Here is a 22,674-nt window from a genome sequence, read left to right as displayed (position 1 = left end):
GTAGTCCCCATTCTATTAAAAACCAAGTTCCCGGTAGTGTTTCTTCTTCCGGAAACAATATTCAAAGTCATTTTCTGATCCTTTGGATTCTTTATCATCGAATCCGTGTCTTTTGAGTGACATCCTTTAAACTATGTCCCTTTTAATTAAATAAAAAGTTCTAAATGGTGTTTCTACTTCCGGATACAATCTTTAAAGGCATTATGTGATCTGTTAGACTGTTTATTTGTCATCGAACCCCTGTGTGGTTTAAGTGATATTTTTGATCTGGTAAATAGCCAAAAGGTGTAGAAGTTATAAATACGAGGTTTATCTTGAAAGTATTGTCTTATTTACCTCCATTCAGTGACTTCTTTCGAAGTAGTCCCCATTCTATTAAAAACCAAGTTCCCGGTGGTGTTTCTTCTTCCGGAAACAATATTCAAAGTCATTTTCTGATCCTTTGGATTCTTTGTCATCGAATCCGTGTCTTTTAAGCGACATCCTTTAAAGTAGATGCTTTTTCATTAAATAAAAAGTTCTAAATGGTGTTTCTACTACCGGAAACAATCTTTAAAGGCATTATGTGATCCGTTAGACCCCGGCGTCTTTTGATCTGGTAAATAGTCAATGTAGTGACTTCTCAGAGCCCAAAATACCCTCACAATCAAAATTATTTTTTCTTTTTTTGTTACTGAAGTTTCAAAATGTGGAAATTTTATCCTAGAGGTGGTTCTGAAGGTACTTTTAGGACGAACCTCGTATATGACAGATATTCTTGAAGAAAAGTGGAAATATCAAAATTTGTTTCAAATACTTTCGGTTTATATTAATTTTGTATTTGTTTGCCTATAGTCTTGTGAAGAAATTATTATTTTTTTTTAGTGTAGCGAATATTAGTAACACTTTTTTCTATGTTAGCCGTTTTATTTGCAGCCGATGAGTACACCTGATCCAGCAAATCACCACGCACCCAAACCCGAACCTTCGGAAGTCCACTAACGTTTATATCAATGACCCAGATAAGAGTTTCTCGAAGGGCAAAGTACCGCTAAGGAATGTGTGGAGTGCATGTTGAAAAATAATCACAATATTATTTTATTTTATTATTTTTTGAAAATATCTACGTTTCCTGTTTGTGTTTTTTTTTTGTTCGACTCTGTAAAGTATATATAATATATACATATCGCAAACACACGTACACACACACACACATACACTGAGAAAAAAAAAACATCACATGCCTTATAAATATAAATAAACAATAATATGTACCGTTCGTGCTCTAGACTCATTCTGAAATACCACCCCCACCCCTAACGTTGGTTCTTTTTCTTGTTTTAATTTTAGTTGATGTGATTTTTTTTTAATTATAATTCGATAATTTTTTAATGATAAAAAAAATTTGTTTTTATGTACATAAAACGTGATTTTATTAGTGGAAATTGTGATTTGAATGGAAAGGTTTTCAGATGAGTCTGCCACATACAGGGTGAGTCGACTTTGGAAAATATCTTCTGGCATTTTTTTTTTTTTCATTCGTTTATCTACTATAAATGCGCGTTAACAATAATTGCGCAGCTACGAAAATATTGAATTCGATGCAGATAAAATATTTTGCGCGAATATCAAAAAAATTATCGCTGTTATGATAAATTTTAAACGTAATCAAAATCGCGGCTGCACTTTTGCGCTAAAAATCGCGCGCGCATCATAATATTTGGATTGTTGGAATCATTTTTGAATTTGCGAAATATTAATAAGCGCTATAATAAAATGATGCGCAAATTTGTACAATTATGCGCTTAATTGGAAGAAAATGGGAAATATTGCAGCAAAAGAAATGATCGGGAAAATGTGGAAATCAAAAAAAGTTTAAAGCATAGTACCCGCGATGAAATTGCGCTAAATATCGCGAGCGCAACGAAATATCAAAAGTGTAAATTATAACTTATCGCCAATAGTGCGTTAAAGAAAAATATTGCGCAAAATAAATTCATATATATATATATTGTAATAGCAAAAAAGATCGTAGAACCTATAAACTTCCTAATTATGCGCAATATTGAAAATTTGACCCTCAGCAAAAAATGATGCGCAATATAAAAAATTTGATCGTTCAACAAAAATTGATACGTAATGTTGAAATTATCCGTTTACAGAAAAACTATGCGCAATATTAAAAAATTGACTTGTCTTCAGAAAAATGATGCGCAATATTAATAAACTTGATTGTTTAACAAAGAATTGATGCGCAATATAAAAAATATGATCCTTTAACAGAAAAATGATGCGCAATATTAATAAATTTGATTGTTTAACGAAGAATTGATGCGCAATATTAAAAAATTTGATCCTTTAACAGAAAAATGATGCGCAATATTAATAAATTTGATTGTCTAACAAAGAATTGATGCGCAATATAAAAAATTTGATCCTTTAACAGAAAAATGATGCGCAATATAAAAAATTTGATCCTTTAACAGAAAAATGATGCGCAATATTAATAAATTTGATTGTCTAACAAAGAATTGATGCGCAATATAAAAAATTTGATCCTTTAACAGAAAAATGATGCGCAATATAAAAAATTTGATCCTTTAACAGAAAAATGATGCGCAATATTAATAAATTTGATTGTTCAACGAAGAATTGATGCGCAATATTAAAAAATTTGATCCTTTAACAGAAAAATGATGCGCAATATTAATAAATTTGATTGTCTAACAAAGAATTGATGCGCAATATAAAAAATTTGATCCTTCAACAGAAAAATGAGGCGCAATATTAATAAATGTGACGGTTAAATAGAAAAATGTAGCGCAAAATCTTTCCTAAATAAATAAACTTTGCGCGCAATAAAAACTACACTAAAACTATTTTTAATGATTATTTGAGCAAATACGCAATTTAACCAGTCGAAATTGAAAAATTTCTGTTCCTGTGCACTATTAGCCGTCAAGTTACTAATTTTCCAAAATAAAAAATCTAATTTCCATTAAATTTAATTATTATTGCGCAAAAAAGATTTTATAGTTGCGCGGAATTGCGCTAAATAAAAAATACATATCGATGATTGTATTTTGCGCTAAATTATAACGTAGCGATTATTCCATTGCGCAATAATAACAAATTTGTTTTTTTTTTTATAAATTGCTTTTAAAGAAGACGTTTTCCAAACAATCCTATCGACTGCGCCAATTATAATAATAAATTTTCTAATCTGTTGATGTTCATTTAAACATTGTATATTTCTAGATGTTTTTTAATGCAAAGAAAACTGTTTTCTGTGTTTATCAATTTTTCGCTTCACATAGTAGGAAAACTTTTTTTTTTTTAAATAACAGAATGGGTCGACGTTCTTTTATAAAAAAAAATGTTTTTAATCTAATCAAACATTTAAATAGATTTTCGTTACGTTATTTTAGACCGATTCGTTTCAATATTTACAGGGTGTGTCCTAAAACGCATCAGCATTAATTTTCCTTTTAATTTTTTTTTTAATTTTCTTTCGTTCTTTCTTATTACTAAGTGCATTATTATGTTCAGAGGAAAGCTAAACTGCGGTATTTTTTACAAGAATAGTTATATATTTTTAAGTTTTAGTTGTCGTCTGAGGAAAAAAATAAATTAGGGCATCGGCCATTGGCGGAAAACAAAAATCGCATAAAACAAATATTTCCAATGGAATTTTCATTCTTTAATTTTAGTTAGTAGAAGATCGTCAATTCGATTTTATCAATTTTTCCAATATATCCGGTTTGGAATCGCTAATTTGGCGTTTTCGTGATCGAAAAATCCGTTTATCGAATCGAAAATTAGTATTTCCAGTTCAATAATTCGAACCTTAATCATTGTTACTAATTTCCGATATCCTGAATATCGATAAATGGATACTGAATTATCGAAAACGCTAAATTAATAACACCGGCAAATACAAAAATAGAGTTTTTTCTTTCTCACTTTGTATCTCCATTCGTTGAATTATTTTGTGAATTTATGGGGATATATAACCCCCTATTCATTCAAAATTTTCCAACCCCTTGATTTAAAATATCATTAGGAACGCATTTAGATCAATGATTAATTTAAATTGCAATCCTGTCTTAAAAATAAAACGCTAAGCATAAGATTTGATGACTCAATTTTTTTCTATCACATTAAAATGGAATTTTTCCAACGTAGAAGGTTTTAACCTATAAATAACCCAATGAAAGGGAATCAAAAGGTGTTATATTTTCATTCAACTCATATTTTCGATATTGGAACATTAATATTGCACCATCTTCATCAATTTCTTGTTTTAATGATATTTTATTTTAAATTATCTTAATTCTTACAAAAAAACAGCTCTTGATCTTCGAACAACCCTACACGGTACTTCGTAGACGTTCCTATATATATCTAGAGTCATTTTTGATATTTATTACACAGGTATCGATAGTGTCTTCTAATTCCAAAATTGATATCGAATCGTTTTGTAAGGGTCGTTATGGTCTTCGAATAACCCCACAAAAAGTGACCCAGTGTTGTTGAAACGGTAAATATTGAATTAGTGCCTCTTCGTTCGATACATTTACTTGAGACAGTGTCTCACAGCTCTTCCAGGAGCCATTATTTTGGAAAAGTGACCATCTGTCAAAACTGTATTACTGATACTGATTATAGGGATGGTAATTTTTGATATCTATTATACAGGTATCGATAGTGTCTTCTAATTCATTCGGAAAATTAATATTAAATCATTTCGTATGGAAAAAATTCCAGAATTGTCTTAGTTCCTTAAAAAAACCAGGTTTTGGTCTTTAAACAACCCAAAAAAAGAACCCAAATGGTGTTATTAATTTTTTATAATGTGTGATTGAAAAAAAATTGACATACAAGCATTTTATTTTTAAGATTAAAAAAAAACAAATGTAAATATGGTATTTTTGAATATTTCATCTAAATACCTTCCTAATGTTGTACACCACACCAATTATTTCAAATTAAGGGTTTTGACACTGACAAATAACACGAAATAGAATAGAGCCTTGATGATCTGATCTACCATTTTCCAGATATATGTTCAAATCACAAAATACTTGCTCATAAATTCATCTATTTCCGTTTGGCGGGTTATATTTATTGATCAAGAAAAGGCTTCTTGTCGCAAGTTACTCACCGTCATATTTTCGTCAACTTAGTTCGAACAAATGTTTAGTACTGATATAATTTGTTAAGAAAATAGTTTCTTCTGTATATCAATGGTAGAGTAGAAGATTAAGCGGAAGATCGTTTACCACGTCGAAACCATCAATTTTCTTATGTTGCCTTGTTTAAGCCATATAGAGACATCCAAGATTATGATGAGACGTGATCCCAACATTGCTTTTGTAACTGTGACTCATTTTGATAAAAATTCATCATTTTCTTGTTATCCGAAAACTTATCTTGACATTTTCAATTACATCTTGATCCAATTTGGTACAGGAAAATTGTCTTCTTCTGTAACCAAATTTTCAACAACTGGATGTCCGGGTGCATTATCTAAGGTCACAATATTTTTTGTAGTAGACCTAATTTTACTTCTGGAATGAAATGTCCTTCGAATTACTTTCGGAAAATATCTTTAGGTACCCAAACACTCCTTTACATAGAAAGATTTTGGCTTTTTGGCCTTTGCCACATCTAATAACTGTAATCTATGTGCCGTATGTAATTCATTTATCTTTATCTTTGAAACTGTCCACTGTTCGGTTATTGTTAGACGTGGGAACAATTTTTATAGTAACTTCAAAAGTCGCATATTCGGTAAGAGACAGAAGGGGGAGTAGTCGACGGATTAACGGATTATCGAGGCTCTATTGTATCTAGTTCACACTGTATATAAAGAAGACTGATACACGTTGATGATCTTTTAGTAAAATTTGGATTTGTGGTTCCGTCAAGCCGACCCTGTATATTTGTACAATATCTTTTTATCTGCAATGTTGTATGAATGAGTAATAGCCCAAGATTTTGCGTTTTTTTAGAAAAAGAAGATGAAAAATTATATAGTATAAATTATATGAGAATTAAAGTATGTATAAGTTGATATCGAGGACATTGTTGACGATGTTAATAAAATTAAAAACACCAGTGAAAGGATCGAAAAGTGAACTTGAAGAAACGTTTTTTTTTTTTGTTTTTTGGAGGTTAAATGTGCGGGTTCGAATAAATTTCATATTTGTAGGATATTTAGTGATATTTGTGACTAATTTGAGTAAAATGAATACATACGATACAAAAAAAAACCGCTTTTATTTATTGCGTATTTTTGTTATTATTTTCAAATGTTCATATTTTACATTCCGCTTGTTGGTTTCAATTAAAAAGGCAGCTCGTGTAAGTAGCTCAAGAATAAGATCCATCCTGTATATTAGCGTTGATAATTTTGTTGTTAGACGCAATGGAAATTTCGCGGTGGAACTGTTTGCTCAGCATATATATTTTTATATAAAAAACAAAACAAAAGGAAAATTTAATTAAAAGCCAAAAACGTTTTCGCGAAGTAGTTAAACGGTTCGCCGGTTGCTGATTTTGGATTTTTGGTAACGAAAGTACGCAATGACGTTTTTATGATATGAACACAATAGTTACAGCATGTGAAATGGAATAAAAAAATTGTAGGGCTATTGGACTTCCACAAAATTTTCAAATAAATATCTTAAAATTTATATCGGTTTGTTTACTTTTTTGTATTTTCCACAATTACCTAGTTTACGGTAGTTTCAGTTAATGTCAAGTGAAATCTGTGTTTGTATGATATTTCAAAATATATGATCAAAATATGGTGACCGGTAAACAGTCGCACGCCATCAAAAGGCTCAGGTCGTGATATAATGTAGTGGAAACTACGAATTTGTTTTTTTTTGTTTGGAAAAAAATTATGATAACTAAATTACCTTTCTCAAAGACCAAAAGATATTTCTGGCGTCAATAAGGAAGATTCTTGCTATTTTCATTCCGTTATGATGTTTATTGAAATGGAAATAAAACGAAATATTTAATAAGAACGTTTTTATTATCATTTTTTTATAATAAATATATTCTTTGGTCTCTATAAAACTTTAAATAAAAAATACTAATTTACAAAAAAAAAAGTTTCGAAATATAAAAAAAACCGATACCGTAATCGGCATCGAGTATTGTGATGATTTGTTAGACTTGTAATGGCACTTATGGTAACTAATCCTAAAAAAAAACAACATTGAAAAGTGGTTGCAAGGGGTGACTAAGGCGTTAAGTTTGTATAATTCGGTTTTTTTGGCGGTTTAGGCGGCGGCGTCGGCGGCGTTTTACTCAATTCCATCTCTACGTTTTCCTCCGCGAAGGTCAAAGTATTTCTCAAATTCGACGCTCGATGGGAATACAAAAAACTGTAATTTTCGTTATAATTTGAAAATGTGTTACTGTTCTCACTGTCTCTGTTATGTTTCGCTGGTAACGGGGGCGGTATCGCGTCTTCTTCGCTTATACTAGAATCCGTTGTTCCTAAAATGAACAGACTATAATTAGAATGCTTCGGATTCAATAAAAAAAAACAATTTTTTAGAAAACTTTTTTTCAGAAAAACTGTTTTCGTATTTTTCTTTTTGATAATTTTGATGGAAATATAAAAATCTATAGAATTACCTATAGAATCTCTATTACTACTAGTCCCCGAGCTCCCTGCGCCTCTTATGGTAATCGAAACACTGTTCGGTCTGGAATATTGACCACTGGACGGTCGACTTAACCGTTTCTCTTTTTCAACTTCTGATCGGAGAGGTCTTTTAGGGTGTAACTGTAAAAATAAAATAAATAAACTTCCCTTCATTCTCAGGTATAATCTATGGTGAAAAAAAAAACAAAGAAGAACGTTTTAAAATCTGATTACCAAAAACTATCATAGAACTAGCAAACAAAATCATTAAAAGAACAATGTTTAAACTACAACTAAATTTATTCATCGACTAGTTAGAAGCAAGTACCTCAAAATTAGATACAGATGGTTAAAAAACTACCATAGGAAGTGACACTGATTATCTGGGGCTGATACTGAATATTAATTATCATCAAGCCTCTTGTCTAAAGCATTTTACTTGGTATCAAAAGATTTGTAGTCATAAAAATGACAAGAGAAATGATAGCGAGCTTCTGTGTAATTTTCTTGAATCTGACATGGAAATCCTGAGGAAAACTCGACGAAATAGGTTCTTGGTGATAGAGAAAGCAAAGAAATTGAACTTTTCTTGAAGCTGGCATAATCATCCTGAAGAAAACTAGATGAAACAGGTACAGGAAGCCAAAAAATTGACTCTTAGTCACCAGGAGGTTTAAGAAAATGCTCCTACATCATTTTCTCATAGCTAATATGAAAATTCTGAAGAAAACTCGATAAAATAGGTTCTTGGTGATAAAGAAAGCAAATAAACTGAACTTTATTGTTCAGGAGGTTTAACAAAACTTTGATACCAGTAGGTTCAAAAACTATTAGTCATTTTTCTTCATTAGCTCCTCAACAGGACACTCAAAAAGGATCTATTTATCTACCACCGTCGACAAAATGCTTTGGGTAACAAATTTGTAAGTGTGAAGCTAGATTATTAGAACCCTAAAATAGGAAATTAAATTTTACTTACCTCTTGTGTTAATTCGAACACCGTATTCGATTTATTTGTACAAGTGTTGTTTAACTCTGTATCGGATGTATACCATTGAGTAGTACACTTTTCAACGGGGGGACTAATCAAATCAGTCTTACTCGATCTTCGTTTTTCCTTTGGTACCTTAGATTTTTTATGACCCAAACTGGGTGTTCCTGTAAGACTCTTCGAAGGAGAATAACTTTTGTTGTAATGTTGAGATGATTTGCTGAAAAATGATACAGAATAAACCGATGGAATTTAAGCTCGAAGTAAAAAAAATGTTCAAATACTAGAAGTACAAGATTACAATTAGCATAAGCAAAGCATTAAACTTCTTTAATTTAATAAACTACGAGATGTAATCAAAAAAATAAGGTAAGCAAATTTTTATAGATATAATCTTATGTATCGAGACAAGTTTGAGTCCATTTTAGCTTATAAGTAAGTTAATATAGTTAACAGTGTCTTAAATCAAAAAAAGTTAATGACAGTTGAAATTTTTCTATGGCGTTGTGATCTTCAGAATTGCAATGAAAGACAGCAAGGCTCCATCACTAGTCGAAATCATATGATTATCCTTTTTGTGTTAATAAGAGTTGTAGAGGATGTGACTCGTAGTCACCAGCTATCTGGTGAAAATTCGTGCTAATATCGTTTTCTCGACTATTTCTTTTTCTTATTTTTTACTACAGTGATTTCTTTTACATATTGTTTTGTTTATTTGATTTAAATCCTATCCTTCATCATTTCATTTTTATTTTCCTTTAAATTTCACATACTTTTTTGTTGATTATTTTGTTATTTCCAAAGTTGATAACTCGAAAGTAATTTAAACGTCAATTTCAGTGTTTTTTGTATGTCATGGAGTCAAAAGCCGTTTCGAAATCTACGAAAACTGTTTCGAAACAATTTCGATTATCTTCTTATATCTGTTCTACAAATTTTTGAGTTTGTTTTACCAAAAATTGTGATTTTATAATGCCCACAATCGTTTTTGGATGAAAATATGAAAATAAGTATTTTTTTAAACATGCACTGTTAGTATTTTGAAAATAATTACCATAAATAAGCCAAATCCCGCACCATTATTGTTAATATTTAAAAGTTAATAAATAAATAAAATTAGATTTGTTAATGTTATTATGTTATTTTAAGCAAACGTGTTTCTGCTATTCGCCAAATAGTGACTTTTTCTGAAAATCAAAAAAAAAATCATGGTTAGTGCCTCAACTATCGGATCCTACACAATACAAAAACCAAAACTAATCGGTGCAGAAAAACAGGAACGTCAAAAGTAAAACTTCAAGCAAAAAATTTTCAAAATTATTCTTATCCACTATATTTATCAAATCTAGGACTGTTCGACTTTTAAGGGGAGAGATATAGCAATAAGGTTAGATAGGTTAGGCTTCTCTTCTTTCCAGTGTCACTTGTCATTTGTCTATATGACTAAGCACTTGTCAAATATTCTGGACTTGTACTAGTATTGTTTTCAAAAATGTTCCTGAAACTCGAATGGGGTACAGAAGCAACGAACAACGATACTGAAAAGAATTTGACACACGAAAAATTTAGATAAATGTCAAAATTTTGAATGGAAAGTTGTAAAAGTTGATTTCTGTGAAATTCCGTTGTCGAACAGAGGTGAACAAGTCAAAAAATTTCATAAAACTGAAAAGATTTTTTCCAAAAAAGGTGAAATAAAACCTGAAAAGTGGAATGACATACCGATAAAATTATTTTAGGTAGAAGAGGTGGAACAAGATGAAAAATTACATACAACTGAATTGATATGGACCTACAGAGGTGAACACAGAGCGAGGAAGCCTGGTAATTCCAGTACAACTAAAACGATATTGGATGGCAAAAGTGAAAAGAAGCCTGGAATTAAGAAAAAGTCTAGAATTACATCCCGTTAAAATGAACTGATCCAGCAAAAGTGAAGCAACCCAAATCCGAAAAGATATTTATCAACAGAGGTGAAATAAGGCGAAGAAGCCTGTATAAAACTAGAAAGAAAGCTGGTGAGCAGAGGTGAAAAGTGAAAGAGCCTGCGACAATAAATCTAGTATATACAGATGTGTGTTTTGAGGTTAATTTTTCTAACTTGAGCTCGAGCTCGAAATAACTCTATATAAAAAGATGTAAATATCAAAGTTATGTTAGAGTTTTACTTTTGATCGTCCCTTGGGGTCGTATTTCGTTTTATCTAAAAGCGACACTGCTCATTATACGAACCTATTGACCATAGGAGATGCGGTAGCGAAATTAAAATTTGCAGTAAAATTTCTCAACGACGCCACTTGGCTTCTAGTCAAACTGGAAACACGACTGCGACTGCCAACGTTACTACGTACAAAAATTATGAAAATAATAATAATAATTAAAAAAATAATAACAAAATAAAAACCAAGCACATTGAAAGCGAACACGTACTGTACACATGTTATTTCGAAATACACCCACAGAATACTTTCTTTAAATTGTAATTTAAATATCGATGGATTTTTGCACAAAAACTATAACATCCACCTTATATACCTGATACGGTATCATGTGATATGTTGATGAGTATTCCATGTTATACACACACAATTTTATTAACGTGCAACAATTGAAAAACCTCGTATATAAACTTACTCGGAGGTTATGGTAATATCCGATAACCTGGTGTCACTAGTTATGCTATAGTGACGTCTCATTTGTACTTCGTTTTCTAATTTTATATCACAGTCCTAAAAAAAAAAAAAAGAAAAGAATATCAAGTTTGCGATTAAACCAAAATTGTCGTTCAAAAACGAGCTTTTCCGTAAAGAAGAAGACTCACTCTGAACAAACATCACTAGCTATTCAAATGTTGTTGACCATATGAGGTCGAAGAAGTCTGGAGCCTTGTAAAAAGTGAAACAAGGTGAAATGGAGTGAGAAGCCTGGAACGACACAAAACGTAAAATGATATTGTCCAACAGAGATGAAGTAAAGTGAAAAAGAATGACATGATGTCGGCCAGCTAATCTGAGATGAGGTGGAGAAGCTTGCAATTACATAAAACCGAAATTATAATAGCTTAAAAAGGTGAAACAAAGTGAAAACTCTTGAAATATATAAAACTGGAATAATATTGATCGAAATAGAGTGAAAAAAGGTGAAGTAGCAAGATATGATGTTGACCAATTGATTTGAAATGAGGTGGAGAAACCTGGAATTATATAAAATTAAAACAATATTAATCGGAAAAGGTGAAATAAAGTGAAAAAGCCCGAAATTACATGAAACTGAAATTACAATACCCAACAGAGGTGAAGGAGTATGAAATTATTTTGGGCAATTGATCTGAAGAAGTTTAGAATCATGTGAAGTGAAACTATTGGTTAGAAGAGGTGAAAAAGGCGAAAAAGCCTGAAATTACTTAAAACTGAAAAAATATTGGTAAACAGAAGTGAAATAAGATGTAGAAGCCTAAAGTTTCATAAAAACGAAAATATTTTCGTCGACAGAGGTGAAATAAGTCCAGAAATTACTACAAAATTGACATAATGTTGGCCAACAGAAGTGAAATGAGGTGAATTACATAAACTGACACAATGTTGGTCAACGGAGGTGAAATGAGGTAAAGAATCCTGGAAAAATGTAAAAGTGAACCAATGTTGGTTAACATAGGTGAAGAAGCCTAAAACTAAAGAGATATTTGTCAACAGAGGTGAAATAAGACACGAAACTGACATAATGTTGGCCAAGAGAGGTGAAAATAAGGTGAAGAAGTCTAAATTTAAAATTTTCCTTACCCTTTTACCGTATTTTCCTTCGACGTCCTCCTTCAACGTGGCGAAACATTCTTCGAGACGTTTCTGTAACGGTCGCAAATTATCAGGTACTTTTTGTTTGTGAATTTGCACGCATAAATCCAACAGCGGTATCTGATCGGCTATAAGATCCTTCAGCTTTTCGATCAGGATCTTATCTTCGGCGTGGTGCGTTTCGTAATCGCCAGTAAAAAATACTTCCTCGTAATTTTTTATGCCTCCCATAACGGCGGCATCCAATATACCTAAACGAAAAAAATAAGTGGCGCGGTCGATAGGATAACGCGTAAATTTTTTATTTACCGTTTAACGTTAAACTTAACGTGTTGATCTGCATGGATTTATCTTTGTTCGATACTATAACGTAATTCGTCAACGTCTTGTTGGTTTTTTCCATAGTTTCTATGGCGTTTCTTAACGGCGATATTTCGTGTACTTGAGTGTGTTCGACGGGAAACCATCTCAATATACCGGGCAATGGATACGTAGTCGTCAATTCCGTTCTTTCTAATAACGAAAATTTAAATTTTAATTTGTAGTAAATATCATTTTATTTAAATTAATAATTTCGTCATTTTTTCCCCCCATCACCTGTCATTTGTATCCCCATTTTTGTCTAGTACTCTCCTAATCCGGTCTGCTTCAACTATTTTTTTTTTGACTGTTCCAATCATCAACGTACTTTTTATATTGTTTACTGTTTCTCTTTTGTATTCCCTCCAGTTTTTTTCTTCTCGTTATTATTGTTTATCTGCTTATCGTGGTTCTTCTCATTACACAATTGTTATTTATATATTTCTTCTTCTGTTATTTCTCCAGTTATATCTTATTTGTTATCATAGTTGTCCTGGTTCTTCTGGTTCTACCATTTCTATTTTTCGTATAGTGCTTCTCCCACAGTTCTCCCCCCTAGACATTCATTTCTTCTTCGATAGTTTCTCTAGTCATTTATTCTTTGGTAATTTCTGCAGCTTTTTCTTTATCTGCAGCCTTTCTATTAATTTCTTTATCAGTAGTTTCTCTATTTCCTCTTCTTTAGTTTCTCTAGTCATTCATTTCTTCTTCGATGTTATCTGCAGCTTTTTCATCATCCGTAGTTTCTCTAGTTATTTTTTCTTCTGCAGTTTCTTTAGTTATTTCTTCAACTGCTGTCTTTCCAGTAATTTCTTTATCTGTAGTTTCTCTATTTCCTCTTCTTTAGTTTCTCTAGTCATTCATTTCTTCTTCGATGTTATCTGCAGCTTTTTCATCATCCGTAGTTTCTCTAGTTATTTTTTCTTCTGCAGTTTCTTTAGTTATTTCTTCAGCTGCTGTCTTTCCAGTAATTTCTTTATTTGTAGTTTCTCTATTTCTTCTTCTATAGTTTCTCTAGGCATTTATTTCTTCTTCGATGTTATCTGCAGCTTTTTCATCATCCGTAGTTTCTCTAGTTATTTTTTCTTCTGCAGTTTCTTTAGTTATTTCTTCAGCTGCTGTCTTTCCAGTAATTTCTTTATTTGTAGTTTCTCTATTTCTTCTTCTATAGTTTCTCTAGGCATTTATTTCTTCTTCGATGTTATCTGCAGCTTTTTCATCATCCGTAGTTTCTCTAGTTATTTTTTCTTCTGCAGTTTCTTTAGTTATTTCTTCAGCTGCTGTCTTTCCAGTAATTTCTTTATTTGTAGTTTCTCTATTTCTTCTTCTATAGTTTCTCTAGGCATTTATTTCTTCTTCGATGTTATCTGCAGCTTTTTCATCATCCGTAGTTTCTCTAGTTATTTTTTCTTCTGCAGTTTCTTTAATTATTTCTTCATCTGCTGTCTTTCTAGTAATTTCTTTATCTATAGTTTCTCTATTTCCTCTTCTATAGTTTCTCTAGTCATTTATTTCTTCTTCGATGTTATCTGCAGCTTTTTCATCATCCGTAGTTTCTCTAGTTATTTTTTCTTCTGCAGTTTCTTTAGTTATTTCTTCATCTGCTGTCTTTCTAGTAATTTCTTTATTTGTAGTTTCTCTATTTCCTCTTCTATAGTTTCTCTAGTCATTTATTTCTTCTTCAATGTTATCTGCAGCTTTTTCATCATCCGTAGTTTCTCTAGTTATTTTTTCTTCTGCAGTTTCTTTAGTTATTTCTTCAACTGCTGTCTTTCCAGTAATTTCTTTATTTGTAGTTTCTCTATTTCCTCTTCTTTAGTTTCTCTAGTCATTTATTTCTTCTTCGATGTTATCTGCAGCTTTTTCATCATCCGTAGTTTCTCTAGTTATTTTTTCTTCTGCAGTTTCTTTAGTTATTTCTTCATCTGCTGTCTTTCTAGTAATTTCTTTATTTGTAGTTTCTGTATTTCCTCTTCTTTAGTTTCTCTAGTCATTTATTTCTTCTTCGATGTTATCTGCAGCTTTTTCATCATCCGTAGTTTCTCTAGTTATTTTTTCTTCTGCAGTTTCTTTAGTTATTTCTTCAACTGCTGTCTTTCCAGTAATTTCTTTATTTGTAGTTTCTCTATTTCCTCTTCTTTAGTTTCTCTAGTCATTTATTTCTTCTTCGATGTTATCTGCAGCTTTTTCATCATCCGTAGTTTCTCTAGTTATTTTTTCTTCTGCAGTTTCTTTAGTTATTTCTTCATCTGCTGTCTTTCTAGTAATTTCTTTATTTGTAGTTTCTGTATTTCCTCTTCTATAGTTTCTCTAGTCCTTTAGTTCTTCTTCGATGTTATCTGCAGCTTTTTCATCATCCGTAGTTTCTCTAGTTATTTTTTCTTCTGCAGTTTCTTTAGTTATTTCTTCAGCTGCTGTCTTTCCAGTAATTTCTTTATTTGTAGTTTCTCTATTTCCTCTTCTATAGTTTCTCTAGTCATTCATTTCTTCTTCGATGTTATCTGCAGCTTTTTCATCATCCGTAGTTTCTCTAGTTATTTTTTCTTCTGCAGTTTCTTTAGTTATTTCTTCAACTGCTGTCTTTCCAGTAATTTCTTTATCTGTAGTTTCTCTATTTCCTCTTCTTTAGTTTCTCTAGTCATTCATTTCTTCTTCGATGTTATCTGCAGCTTTTTCATCATCCGTAGTTTCTCTAGTTATTTTTTCTTCTGCAGTTTCTTTAGTTATTTCTTCATCTGCTGTCTTTCTAGTAATTTCTTTATTTGTAGTTTCTCTATTTCATCTTCTATAGTTTCTCTAGTCATTTATTTTTTCTTCTGCAGTTTCTTTCGTTATTTATTTCTTTATCTGTCGTTTTTTTTTTAATAATTTCTTCTCTTGCAGTTTTTTCATTTGATTATTGAGAAAATTGCCCCCCAAAAATGATAAAAAAAAATATATTTACCTAACCATAGGTGTGCGAATTCGTTTGTACTTTCGATGAGAGGGTCTTTTCTAATAAAGGGTCTAGAAAAAGTGAACTTTTGTATATTGTTCACCCTGTAAAATTTGACTATTTGATCTGAAACGGGTTTTCCGGAAAATCTTTGTTTCTTTTCGTCCATCACCGGATCTACTTTGTTTATTTGAATATCTACAAGAAAAAAAAAGGATTCAATAAAAATGAAAATGGAAAATTTTGTTTGTTTGAATTTGTTTTCGAACACACATACATTGCTTGTCGGATCCGACGATTTCTTCGCCCGGTTGCGTCAATTTGTTCAATAGTTCCGCTTTGGGGAATTCGTTCAATATCCTAGCGTTAAAATCGGCCAATCTTTCGTATTCTTTTCCCCTGTATACGAAAACTTTGTTTCTGAGAAATTGCGGAAAACCTTTGCCGTAATAACCGACTCGGAAATATTCCGGTTCGGCGCGCGCCTTTTTCATTATGTCGTCGTAAAAAACGGCCATCCTTCGGTGTAGATCGCTCAGACGGTCGTAATCGAACGTTTCCTCTTCGTATTGTTCCGCCAATTCTTGACATTTCTTTATCGCGCATTCCCACATCTAAACAAAACAATATTTGAAATTCGCGGTATACATTTTTTGTTTGTTCTTACCTTTCCTTTGCTGTAATTTTCTATTATCCCGTAATAGAGCTCCTCTTTGAGCTGTCGATGTTTTTTCGCTTTAATTTTATCGCCTCGCAATAGAGAGCTCAAAGGCTCGTCGGACCAATTCAGCAATTTCGCGTGCAATTCCAACGTGTAAGCGGCTTCGGTGAAATTGTCGCACTCCAAATGGAGATCGAACAATTTGTTCAAATATCTTATGTACATTTCCTTTTTGTTTATTTCCGAATAAAAATCCTGGAAAAGGACGACAAATTAGCAAAAAATTAACGAGGACAATTTTAAAAAACGCGATTATACGCGGTGATTCAAAATTAACGTTTTTAATTTACTTTTTTATATAGGATGTCCCGGATAAATACAAAGTTACGCCGCGATTCTATGAAAAGATAGGATTAGATACGAGGAGATACAAAAGTAAGAAGGTCAAGAACAATTTTCAGTCTACTTGTTTATACAGAATGTCCCGGTAAATGTATAAACGAAAAATTCGCGTGAATAAAGAGATGTCGAGGAAATTATAGAAGATTCGAATGAAAATTGAAAAGGATAATTTTTAGGAAATGACCATAAATGAAAATAAAACATTCGATTATACAGTGTGTCCCCTGAATGCATTAACGAAAATATTAGCAATTTGATTAAATCGAATCAAAAATTATTCGGGCCAAAATTATATTTTAGCAATTTTGATTATACAGGATGTCCCCTATTCAAGTCCTATTTGAATTATACAGGTCGGCCCACAAATAAATTCATAGAAAAATTGTCTTAAGAGACAATTTTTAGGTTATTTTCTTATACAGAAAGTCCCGTGAATATAAAATTATCGAGATCAAGATTTATTTTAGTATTTTTTGTTATACAGGTTGTCCTGTGAAAACATTTACGAACAATTAACGACGTCAAAGACAATTTTCGAATATTCGACTATACGGGACGTCTCAAAAAATGAGAAATTATTCAAATTTAATTATACAGGTTGTCCCGTTGTCAATTTTAAAGCCATCGACTATTCAAGTTTGTCCCGCAACTATTATTCCTGTTAATAAATACTCAATACCATCTACAATTACACAGGGCGTGTCGAAAATTGGGAATTTTCATATTTTACAAACATTATTATACAGTTTGTCACGTTAATAAACGTCAAAGACAATTTCGGTTATACAGAATGTCCCGTAAATAAGAAAGTATATATTTCAACGAATATAATTGTACGGATTGTCCCGCGAATTAATTTACGAAAAAATCGATACGACAAAGTTAATTTTTGAGTATTCTATTATACAGGATGTCCCCTATTCAAGTCCTATTTGGATTATACAGGTTGGACAATGAATAAATTGTCTTAAGAGACAATTTTAGGTTATTTTCTTATACAGAAAGTCCCGTGAATATAAAATTATCGAGATCAAGATTTATTTTAGTATTTTTTGTTATACAGGTTGTCCTGGGAAAACATTTACGAACAATTAACGACGTCAAAGACAATTTTCGAGTATTCGACTATACGGGACGTCCCGTAAAATTAAAAATCCAAATTTCCGTCTACAGGATGTCTCAAAAATGAGAAATTATTCAAAACTCCAAATATAATTATACAGGTTGTTCCGTTGTCAATTTTAAAGCTATCGACTATACAGGATGTCCCGCAACTATTATTCCGGTTAATAAATAGTCTACACTATCTACAATTACACAGGGCGTGTCGAAAATTGGGAATTTCTCATATTTTACAAACATTATTATACAGTTTGTCACGTTAATAAACGTCAAAGACAATTTCGGTTATACAGAATGTCCCGTAAATAAGAAAGTATATATTTCAACGAATATAATTGTACGGATTGTCCCGCGAATTAATTTACGAAAAAATCGATACGACAAAGTTAATTTTTGAGTATTCTATTATACAGGATGTCCCCTATTCAAGTCCTATTTGGATTATACAGGTTGGACAATGAATAAATTGTCTTAAGAGACAATTTTAGGTTATTTTCTTATACAGAAAGTCCCGTGAATATAAAATTATCGAGATCAAGATTTATTTTAGTATTTTTTGTTATACAGGTTGTCCTGGGAAAACATTTACGAACAATTAACGACGTCAAAGACAATTTTCGAGTATTCGACTATACGGGACGTCCCGTAAAATCAAAAATCCAAATTTCCGTCTACAGGATGTCTCAAAAATGAGAAATTATTCAAAACTCCAAATATAATTATACAGGTTGTTCCGTTGTCAATTTTAAAGCTATCGACTATACAGGATGTCCCGCAACTATTATTCCGGTTAATAAATACTCCACACCATCTACAATTATACAGGGCGTGTCGAAAATTGGGAATTTCTCATATTTTACAAACATTATTATACAGTTTGTCACGTTAATAAACGTCAAAGACAATTTCGGTTATACAGAATGTCCCGTAAATTAGAAAGTATATATTTCAACGAATATAATTGTACGGATTGTCCCGCGAATTAATTTACGAAAAAATCGATACGACAAAGTTAATTTTTGAGTATTCTATTATACAGGATGTCCCCTATTCAAGTCCTATTTGGATTATACAGGTTGGACAATGAATAAATTGTCTTAAGAGACAATTTTAGGTTATTTTCTTATACAGAAAGTCCCGTGAATATAAAATTATCGAGATCAAGATTTATTTTAGTATTTTTTGTTATACAGGTTGTCCTGGGAAAACATTTACGAACAATTAACGACGTCAAAGACAATTTTCGAGTATTCGACTATACGGGACGTCTCGTAAAATTAAAAATCCAAATTTCCGTCTACAGGATGTCTCAAAAATGAGAAATTATTCAAAACTCCAAATATAATTATACAGGTTGTTCCGTTGTCAATTTTAAAGCTATCGACTATACAGGATGTCCCGCAACTATTATTCCGGTTAATAAATACTCCACACCATCTACAATTACACAGGGTGCGTTGAAAATTGGGAATTTCTCATATTTTACAAACATTATTATACAGTTTGTCACGTTAATAAACGTCAAAGACAATTTCGGTTATACAGAATGTCCCGTAAATTAGAAAGTATATATTTCAACGAATATAATTGTACGGATTGTCCCGCGAATTAATTTACGAAAAAATCGATACGACAAAGTTAATTTTTTAGTATTCGATTATACGGGATGTCTCGCAAATGGATAAATGAAAAATTAACGACGCCGAAAAATATTTTATTATACGCGTTGTCCCATAAATAAACAAATAAATGGATGACTCGTTAAAAAAGACAATATAAGTCCTATATTTCAATATTTCAATAACAAAAACGTCCTAAACTCATTAAATATCGAAGATTGTACGACAATCAAGTCCTAAATATAGGAAATAAACGATTATACAGGTTGTCTTACCAATAAATTGACGGTACAGCTCATGGTATTCTCCTTATTATCGTCGGTGATGATCGTCCTGTATTCCAATAGACTTTCCATCAATCTCGATACGATTTTGACGAATTTAACGCCCTCCTCGTTCATCGACGTATGTTTCGAACACAAATCGATCATAATATCGTGAAACATATTTTTGTATTCGTGATCGCCTTTACCGCCTTCGAATAGGGCGTCCAATTTTACGATCATCTCGTTTTCGAAATCGGAAAAATTTCCTTTTATGTGCGACGAATCTCGTTTGGTGTCGCCGTAACTTTCCGTTTCGTATTTCGACGAATAAAATTCGCATTGCATCATATCGAAGAATATCTGTATGGTCGCCTTTCGAAGATCCGGTTCCGGTATCAGCGTCATTTCCAATATCAAACCGACCAGAGACGGTACGAACTGAACTTTATTTTGACCTGCGACAGAATAAATCGTCCTTAGATACCTTTAAATACACTAACACCGTATACGCACACCAAATTCAGAGCAAATAACCACCGTATACGCCAGATTTAGCACCATCAGCCACCGTATACGCCAGATTTAGCACCATCAGCCACCGTATACGCCAGATTTAGCACCATCAGCCACCGTATACGCCAGATTTAACACCATCAGCCACCGTATACGCCAGATTTAGCACCATCAGTCACCTTATACGCCAAATTCACCTCAAATAACTACCGCTTATACCAAATTCGGAACAAATAACCACCGTACACGCCAGATTTAGCACCATCAGCCACCGTATACGCCAGATTTAGCATCATCAGCCACCGTATACGGCAAATTTGGTACCAACCGCCACCGTATAAACCAGATATGGAACCAGTAACCAGCATATACGACAGATTTAGCTCCATCGACTACCATATACACTAGTTTTGGCAATTGCCACAGTATATACAAGATTTGGAACTAAATTATTGATTATTGAAGGAATATAAAACAATTCAGGATGATGTCCTAGACAAAAAAACCGTATACACCAGATTTAGCACCAGTAGTTACCATAAACGCCAAATTTAATATCAACAGCCACCATATACACCAAATTTAGCACCAACATATAAGTTGTAAGCACCAAATGTATCAGATTTAGCACCAGTAGCCACCACGTTCGCAAGATTTGGGACGAATAGCCACTATATACGCCAGATTTAGAACCAACTGATTACTTGTTGAAGGGATAAAAAATTAAATCTAAATATTTTTTAAGAAATAAATTTTAAACACCAAATACACCAGTAGCCACCATATTCAGAAGATTTGGCGCCCGAAGTCACCAGATTTGGAACCATATACGCCATATTTAGCACCAGTGGCCACCTTTTACTCTTGATTTGAAACCAAATGATTATTTATTGAAGGGACATGAAATAAATTCAAATAATTTCTCGAAAACGATTAAAAACACCCTATGAACCAGATTTAGCACTAGTAGCCACCACGTTCGCAAGATTTGGGACGAATAACCACTATATACGCCAGATTTAGAACCAACTGATTACTTGTTGAAGGGATAAAAAATTAAATCTAAATATTTTTTAAGAAATAAATTTTAAACACCAAATACACCAGTAGCCACCATATTCAGAAGATTTGGCGCCCGAAGTCACCAGATTTGGAACCATATACGCCATATTTAGCACCAGTGGCCACCTTTTACTCTTGATTTGAAACCAAATGATTAGTTATTGAAGGGACATGAAATAAATTCAAATAATTTCTGGAAAACGAATGGAACCACCCTATGAACCGGATTTAGCACCGGTAACTAGCAGATTCATGCCAGTAGCCACCATATACGCCATATTTAGCACCAATAACCGATATATATACAAAATTTAATTTAATTTAACTGATATAAAAAACGACTTACCCAAATTGAACCACATCGATTTGATTTCGAATCCCATTTCGGTTCTCATGTCCTTAAAAAGATCCAATATCCTCATTTTTTTATTGAACGAAAACGTTTCCAATTGCAACGCCCTTTGCGTCATGAAAGCTATGGCGCAATGGAAAAAATTATTCCAGGCGTCGTGTTCGAATTTTTGAAAAAAACAATCTCGTATAGTATGAGAAAAGAATCTCAAAGATTTTAGTACGATACTATTTTGTAACATCAACATGTCGCACCAATCTTTCGGGAAAACTGAATTGCTAACTAATTCCTTGAAAACTACCAATATTTCCATGAGGAAATCCAAAACGTCGAAATTCGTCGAAAAACTATTTATATAATTGTTGTAATGTTCGTTGGTCATTTGTCTGAATATATCCAACATCACGGCTACCAAATTACTCTAAAAACATTTAAAAAAAATTATTAAATTATACAAGGTATATAAGGAAAGTTGTTTAGGAAACACAACATAGGTTGTTCGGAATGTTGTTTCGGAAACATATAAATCAATTTTTTCTACATCCCCTGTATGTTATAAAATACGTTGTATTTTTTTTGTTACTCACCGCATGCGGATTATCTTTTTCCATTTTTATATGACTCTGTATGACTGTCCTAAGTGCGGATTGGATAATTTCTGATATATCAGAAAAGGTCGAACCGACGTCCTTTCTAAATAACAATTCCATTATATCACTCATGTTCTTTATACACCATTCGACCTAAATAATCGATATTGCAAAATATATTTCGAAAATAAAATAGCCAAAAATTTATACACAAATATGAAAATGAAAAATTTACAACACATAAATGAATAGAATGATTTTTTTTTCTTCAAAAGTATTTTAATAGAAAAAATGTGCTTGAATGTATTAATCATACGAAGATAATTTCATTTTCGATTTCTATATTATATCAAAGTTATTTTTAA

General features: G+C 32.1%; 2 protein-coding genes across 10 annotated transcripts in view; one reads left to right on the top strand and one right to left on the bottom strand.

Moving 5' to 3' along the window:
* LOC130895601 (C-terminal-binding protein) overlaps positions 1 to 6,254 on the top strand; it is a 32,646-nt gene extending 26,392 nt beyond the window's left edge. For 2 of the 4 annotated variants that reach the window (XM_057802993.1, XM_057802992.1), the window contains exon 6: positions 916 to 6,254. In XM_057802993.1, the coding sequence (XP_057658976.1) occupies positions 916 to 981 (66 nt within the window). In that variant the 3' untranslated portion in view covers positions 982 to 6,254. Of the gene's footprint in view, positions 1 to 900 lie in introns of all 4 variants that reach the window. The other 2 variants (XM_057802990.1, XM_057802989.1) reach the window with 1 other exon arrangement.
* A 751-nt stretch (positions 6,255 to 7,005) lies between these two features.
* LOC130895600 (dedicator of cytokinesis protein 1) overlaps positions 7,006 to 22,674 on the bottom strand; it is a 29,293-nt gene continuing 13,624 nt past the window's right edge. For 2 of the 6 annotated variants that reach the window (XM_057802984.1, XM_057802983.1), the window contains 13 exons: positions 22,307 to 22,462; positions 21,714 to 22,140; positions 19,802 to 20,247; positions 16,390 to 16,638; positions 16,000 to 16,336; positions 15,732 to 15,920; positions 12,737 to 12,940; positions 12,416 to 12,678; positions 11,271 to 11,365; positions 10,869 to 10,979; positions 8,625 to 8,856; positions 7,636 to 7,786; positions 7,006 to 7,494 (listed from right to left, as the gene is read on the bottom strand). In XM_057802984.1, coding sequence (XP_057658967.1) covers positions 7,235 to 7,494; positions 7,636 to 7,786; positions 8,625 to 8,856; positions 10,869 to 10,979; positions 11,271 to 11,365; positions 12,416 to 12,678; positions 12,737 to 12,940; positions 15,732 to 15,920; positions 16,000 to 16,336; positions 16,390 to 16,638; positions 19,802 to 20,247; positions 21,714 to 22,140; positions 22,307 to 22,462 — 3,120 coding nt within the window. In that variant the 3' untranslated portion in view covers positions 7,006 to 7,234. Of the gene's footprint in view, positions 7,495 to 7,635; positions 7,787 to 8,624; positions 8,857 to 9,690; positions 9,824 to 10,868; positions 10,980 to 11,270; positions 11,366 to 12,415; positions 12,679 to 12,736; positions 12,941 to 15,731; positions 15,921 to 15,999; positions 16,337 to 16,389; positions 16,639 to 19,801; positions 20,248 to 21,713; positions 22,141 to 22,306; positions 22,463 to 22,674 lie in introns of those variants that run through there. The other 4 variants (XM_057802986.1, XM_057802985.1, XR_009059476.1 and 1 more) reach the window with 3 other exon arrangements.

This window comes from Diorhabda carinulata, chromosome 6 (genome assembly GCF_026250575.1).
Source record: "Diorhabda carinulata isolate Delta chromosome 6, icDioCari1.1, whole genome shotgun sequence".
NCBI lineage: Eukaryota > Metazoa > Arthropoda > Insecta > Coleoptera > Chrysomelidae > Diorhabda > Diorhabda carinulata.
This window is presented reverse-complemented; position numbering and strand designations above follow the sequence as displayed.